At 39.2% G+C, this 6,889-nt stretch overlaps 2 protein-coding genes across 2 annotated transcripts in view; one reads left to right on the forward strand and one right to left on the reverse strand.

Moving 5' to 3' along the window:
- Positions 1-4,485, reverse strand: part of ORC2 (origin recognition complex subunit 2) — a 61,956-nt gene extending 57,471 nt beyond the window's left edge. The window contains exon 1 of the mRNA XM_044669393.1: positions 4,406-4,485. The gene's annotated coding sequence lies outside the window, so the exon portion shown is untranslated. The remainder of the gene's footprint in view (positions 1-4,405) is intronic.
- A 1,469-nt stretch (positions 4,486-5,954) lies between these two features.
- LOC123240074 (U1 small nuclear ribonucleoprotein C-like) lies at positions 5,955-6,502 on the forward strand. The gene has a single exon (XM_044667452.1). The coding sequence runs from the start codon at positions 6,071-6,073 to the stop codon at positions 6,485-6,487; it is 417 nt and encodes a 138-aa protein (XP_044523387.1). The 5' UTR covers positions 5,955-6,070; the 3' UTR covers positions 6,488-6,502.
- Positions 6,503-6,889: the final 387 nt, after the last annotated feature.

The raw sequence follows: 6,889 nt of genomic DNA on the forward strand, positions 1-6,889 counted from the left end.
TCTTTTCAGCTGCACATGGTACATTTACAAAGATTGACCATGTAATAGGGCATAGAATCATGGCAAACAAATGCAAAAGAGCAGATATAATAAATGTAACCTTCTCAGATCATAATGCGATAAAAATAATAATCAGTAAGGGCACCTGGACAGGCAAGTCAAAAACCAATTGGAAATTAAACAATATGATTCTTCAAAACCAAATTGTGAAAGAAGAAATCATAGAAACAATCAACAATTTCATTGAAGAAAATGACAATGATGAGACATCCTACCAAAATCTGTGGGATGCGGCCAAGGCAGTACTCAGGGGGAAATTTATATCCTTGAGTGCATATATTAACAAATTAAGGAGGACAGAGATCAATGAATTGGGCATGCAACTCAAAAAATTAGAAAGTGAGCAAATTAAAAATCCCCAGATGAAAACTAAATTAGAAATACTAAAAACCAAGGGAGAAATTAATAAAATCGAAAGTAAAAGAACTATTGAATTAATAAATAAGACTAGAAGCTGGTGCTTTGAAAAAACAGATAAAATAGACAAAGTACTGCTCAATCTAATAAAAAAAAAAGGAAAGAAGCAAACCAAATTGACAGTATTAAAGATGAAAAGGAAGACTTTGCCTCTAATGAAGAGGAAATTAAGGCAATCATTAAAAACTATTTTGCCCAATTATATGGCAATAAATATGGCAATCTAGGTGATATGGATGAATATTTACAAAAATATAAATTGCTTAGATTAACAGAAGAAGAAATAGAATACTTAAATAATCCAATATCTGAAAAAGAAATTGAACAAGCCAACAAAGAACTCCCTAAGAAATAATCCCCAGGGCCAGTTGGATTCAGATTCACAAGTGTATTCTATCAAACATTTAAAGAACAACTAATCCCAATACTACATAAACTATTTGACAAAACAAGCGAAAGAGTTATACCAAATTCCTTTTATGAAACAAATATGGTACTGATTCCAAAGCCAGGCAGATCAAAAACTGAGAAAGAAAACAACAGACCAATCTCCTCAATGAACATAGATGCAAAAATCTTAAATAGAATACTAGGCAAAAAGATTCCAGCGAGTGATCACAAAGATTATTCACTATGATCAGGTGGGATTTATACCAAGAATGAAAGGATGGTTCAATATTAGGAAAACCATTCACATAAATGACCATATTAACAAGCAAACCAACAAAAATCATATGATTATCTCAATAGATGCAGAAAAAGCCTTTGACAAAATAAACATTCATTCCTATTGAAAACACTAGAAAGCATAGGAGTAGAAGGACCTTTCCTAAAAATAATAAAACAGTATATGTTTAAAACCATCAGCAAGCATCATCTGCAATGGGGATAAATTAGAAGCCTTCCAAATAAGATCAGGAGTGAAACAAGGATGCCCATTATCATCTCTATTATGACTAAACATGGTACTAGAAACACTAGCAATAGCAATTAAAGAAGAAAAAGAAATTAAAGGTTTTAAAAATAGGCAGTGAGGAGACCAAACTATTACTCTTTTCAGATGATATGATGGTCTACTTAAAGAATTCTAGAGAATCAACTAAAAAGATAGTGGAAATAATCAACAACTTTTGCAAAGTTGCAGGATAGAAAAATAAACTCACATAATTCATCTGCATTTCTATATATTTCCAACATATCCCGGCAGCAAGAGTTAGAAAAAGAAATTCCATTTAAAATCACCCTAAACACTATAAAATACTCTTAGGAATCTATTTGCCAAGACAAGCACAGGAATTACATGAACACAACTACAAAACATTACCCACACAATTAAAACTAGATCTAAGTAATTAGAAAAATATTAATTGCTCATGGGTAGGATGAGCTAACATAATAAAAATGACAATCCTACCCAAATTAATTTACTTATTCAGTTCCATACCTATCAAACTATCAAGAAACTTTTTTACCGAATTAGAAAAAGTTATAACAAAGTTCATTTGGAAAAACAAAAGATTAAGAAAATCAAGGGAAATAATGAAAAAAAATGTGAAGGGGGGTGTCTAACAACACCAGATCTTAAACTGTACTATAAAGCAGTGGTCATCAAAACAATATGGTACTGGTTAACAGACAGAAGGGAGGATCAGTGGAACAGACTTGGGGTAAATGACCTCAGCAAGACAGTGTATGATAAACCCAAAGATCCCAGCTTTTGGGAAAAATTCACTATTTGACAAAAACTGCTGGGAAAATTGGAAAACAGTATGGGAGAGATTAGGTTTAGATCAATATCTCACACACTACACCTAGATAAATTCAGGATGGGTGAATGACTTGAATATAAAGAAGGAAACTATAAGTAAATTAGGTGAACACAGAATAGTGTGCCTGTCAGATGTAAGGGAAAGGAAAGATTTCAAGACCAAGCAAGAGTTAAAAAAAATTACAAAATGTAAAATAAATAATTTTGACTACATTAAATTAAAAAGGTTTTGTACAAACAAAACCAATGCTGCCAAAATTAGAAGGGAAGCAACAAAATGGGAAAAAAATCTTTATAACAAAACTTCTGACAAAGTTCTAATTACTAAAATTTAAAAGGAGCTAAATCAATTGTATAAAAAAATCAATACATTCTCCAGTTGATAAATGGACAAGGGTCATGAAAAAGTGTTCTAAATCTCTTATGATCAATTGCATGGGTTAAACTAGATTGACTTTTATGGTTCCTTCCTGCAATTCCACAATTCCATTAGCAAGGAAAGGTAGATGAAATGTATATGACATAGATATGAGTCTGACTCCAGATCAAGGACAAATGGCTTCTATATGACTAGAAGTCTAACAAAAATGTGATTTGGGGTTTTGGTTTTAAAGGATTACTCTTTTACAAAAATGAATAATATGGAAATGGTTTTGAGTATATATATACACACACACACACACACATATATATACACATACATACATACATACATATACACACACATAGCCAAGTGGAATTGCTTGTCAACTCCAGGAGTGGGGAGGGATGAGGGGAGGGAGAAAACATGAATCATGTAACCATGGAAAAAGTTTGTAATAAATAAATAAAAAGATGCCTAACAAAATCCTAGGTCCTAATTCTCGGTCCAGAGAAGACCAGAAAAGCTTGACTGAGCCAGTCAATTCAGTAAATCAACAAGCATTTCTTAAATGGCTACTCCGTGCTGGTAAGAGAAATACAAAGAATAAAATAATACCACCTCAAGGAGCTTACATTCCCTAAGGAAAGAGAATACATAAATAATTATGTACAGAATACAAGCCTACAAGACCACATCTGGATGAGAAAAAAGTATATTAACTAGCAATGAAGAGAGTATCCACAGACAAAAAAAGATATTTCTTTCCGATATGGAGGAACCTAACTCGCCAAACATTTAAAACTATATATGAGGGACAAACTAGGTGGCTTAGTGAATAGAAAGCCGGGACTAGAGATGGAGGTCCTGGGTTCAAATATGATCTTAGACACTTCCTAGCTTGTGACCCTAGGCAAGTCACTTAACCACCATTGCCTAGTCCTTACCGCTCTTCTGCCTTGGAACCAATACACCGTTACTCATTCCAAGATGGAAGGTTAGGGGTTAAAAAATGTTCTCTGTTCAGCAGTTGCAAGACTACCAGATAATTGTCACAATCAAATTCTATGTGATCAATCAATCAAGTATCAACTATGCGCTGGTGTATGGGCAGCACCGTAGTAAGTATGGGCAAAAGCATCCCAACTGATCTAAGATGGAATGGACTGTACTAAGTAGAAGCATCCCAAATGTTCTGAATCAATCTGTTCAGTCAAGGGGACTTCTTTAGTTTTCACAATTTTTGGATGTCAATAGTATTGAAAACAATGATGTCTAAGGGTTGGGCCTGACATTTAAATTCAACAACAGTGGTTCTAAGGGATAAGTGTGAAGAGTTGGAGGCAGGGAGGGATAGGGTGGGATGGAAAACAAAGATAAAAATGAAAAGATCCCGTCCTCAATAAGCCCCGACTTATATTATCCCTCTTTTGGAGAAAGAAACGGAGGCACAAAAGTTGCGAAGGCTAGTTGCGGGGTCTAACACAGCCCCTGCAGCCACCCAAATGACTCCACCACACACGTCTCTCGGGGAGCCAGTCACCAGGCTCCCAGGATCTCTCCCAAACCTTTCCAATTCCGAAAACTTCAGGGGCGGCGGAAGTGTCCACTCCCTCGCAACCACAAGGCCACAAGGGCGGCCGGGGAAGCCAAGGGGAGGGAGAAACGTGGCTTCGGATCCCCGCCCAAGGCCCTGACCGCAGGCCCCTGGGTGGCGGAGCCCAGACCTCGGCACAAGTCTCCACAGCCCAGCACGGCTGCGCCTGGCCTCCCAGGCCCAATCGCCACCCCACGCTCACCCGACTAACGGTCCGCGGCTGAAGAAAGTGGTGAGAGGCAACGCTAATAGCGGCTTAACTGCGCCGGCACGTCAGTCGAAGCCCGACGGCAGCGGAAGAACTAACTCCACTAGCTGCCGGACACCGGGACGGAATACTGAGGGGACAAGGAGGGGACGCTCCCGGACCACACACCGAATCTCCCGCCCTGCTCAAAGGGGCAGCCCCTAATGCGGCCAATGGGAAACCGAAGCGGCCGAGAACGATGGGGCAGAGAGCCAATCAGTTTCCTCCTTCCCTACCTCGCCTAGACACCACAGGAGAAATGGAGACTTCTGAAGAAACAACAATTATGTCGCTCTTCTTTGGCAGTTTCCGTTTCCGGAATGGTCGCGTTGGATTTGCGCGGAGCGAACTGCTTCGTGATTGGCTAAGGTGAAGAAGGGTGGGTAGAGGGGAGGAAAAGAGTGGAAGGTATAAAGTGGTTTCCCAGGACCAGACCACGTGGTAGATACCAGTATTTGAGCTGGTGCAAAGCAATTTAACGTTTATACAGGCAGGGAATCAAATTAGCACTCGCACCAATAGAGGCACACAAGCTGTGAAGCTGAAGTAGAAAATACCACCCAGCAGGACAGGAGCTCACATAGCTTTAGCTTTTTAAAATTTTCAAATCATTACCTCATAATTATTTGAGATGAAGTGTATAATTGTACCCATTTTACAGATGAAGAAACAGAACAAGAAAGGTCACCTACTCAGCAATAACTGCAACAACTTGAGTCTTTTGGTGCTCCCAGCTTTTGGCACAGTGAGTACTTGACACAAATCCTTTCTTATTCATTCTGATACCAAGATCTTCAGAAGCTTTTTACACCATAGAAATTCCTTTAAAAGATGTAAGCACAGTGCCAGATCTCAAACTATACTGTAAAACAATAATCTTTAAAACAGTTTGGTACTGGCTAAGAAATAGAGTAATGGGTCAATGGAACAGATTAGACACACAATATACAGGAGTAAATGACCCCAGCATCTAGTGTTTGATAAACCCAAAGATCCCAGCTTTTTGGGATAAGAACTCATTGTTTGACAAAAATTGTTGGGAAAACTGAAAAACATTATGGCAGAAAGTAGGTATAGCTCAATATCTTATACCCTATACCAAGATAAGGTCAAAATGAGTATATGATTTAGACCTAAAAGGTGATACTATAAGCAGATTAGGGGACCATAGAATAGTTCACCTGTCAGACCTATGAGAAGGGAAGAATTTTTGACCAAACAAGAGTGGGAGAAACAAAATGTAAAATGAATAATTTTAAATATATTAAATTTAAAAGGTTTTGTACAAACAAAACCAATGTGACCTCTCTCCCTGAGCTAACTGGTTGTGGTTGCTTACTTATTCTCTCTCCGTTTCTCCCTCCCTCCCTCCTTTTTTCTCTCCCTCCTCCAGTCGGCCCGGAGCTTCTAGCAATCGGGTGTCTCCTCCTCTCCTTGTTGCTGGGGTGCAGTCCATCTTTTAGGATCCCCGCTGAGTGTCTGTCTGAGGAGCCGGGTCCCATTTTAGCTGTTCTATAAAGAGCATCCTGAAGTTAACCTTCTACGTGGAAGAGTGTGGGGAAAACAGCCAGGCTATTCTGAAGGTTCTTGGAACAGAATTAGGCACTTGTGAACATCATCATGCCCAAGTTTTACTGTGATTACTGCGATACCTATCTCACTCATGATTCTCCATCTGTGAGGAAGACCCACTGTAGTGGAAGGAAGCACAAAGAGAATGTGAGAGACTATTATCAAAAATGGATGGAAGAGCAAGCCCAGAGCCTGATTGATAAAACAACCATCACATTTCAGCAAGGAAGAATTCCTCCCAATCTTTTCTCTGCTCTTCCACCAGGAGGGCCCATGATTCCACCTCCTCACCCTACCATGATGGGGCCTCCCCCTCCTGGAATGATGCCTGTGGGGCCTCCTCCTGGCATGAGGATGCCCATGGGAGGTCACATGCCTATGATGCCTGGCCTTCTGATGATGAGACCCCTTCCCTATCCCATGATGGTCCCCACTCGCCCATCGATGCCCAGACTAGACAGATAAAATAAAGGAAATTCAAGGAAGTCCATTTCTCAGTTTTCAATTCTTTGTTCTGTTTCACCAAAATATCATTGCTCTGGGCCTCAGATATTTTTTCCACCCCCACCCCTCCAATTCCCCTTTTAAAACATTGACACTCTTTTACATCACAGTCACTTTCAGTGGTCCGACCCTTTCCCCTATCCTTCAGTATTTCCCTCCTCTGATAAATAAGCACAGTGAAGAAAAAAAGAAGCATATTCGACATGCCTAAAAATTCTCTCTTTTTCTGTACCTATATAGTTTTAATACCTCTCTGCCAAAGGAAAAAAAAGCAAAGGTCCTTCACCAGTCCTCTGAAGTCACAGTTGCATAATGCATTCATTGATCAGAGCCTTGAAGTCTATCAGTGTTGTGTTTCTTAAT

This window comes from Gracilinanus agilis, chromosome 3, assembly GCF_016433145.1.
Source record: "Gracilinanus agilis isolate LMUSP501 chromosome 3, AgileGrace, whole genome shotgun sequence".
NCBI classification, from domain to species: domain Eukaryota; kingdom Metazoa; phylum Chordata; class Mammalia; order Didelphimorphia; family Didelphidae; genus Gracilinanus; species Gracilinanus agilis.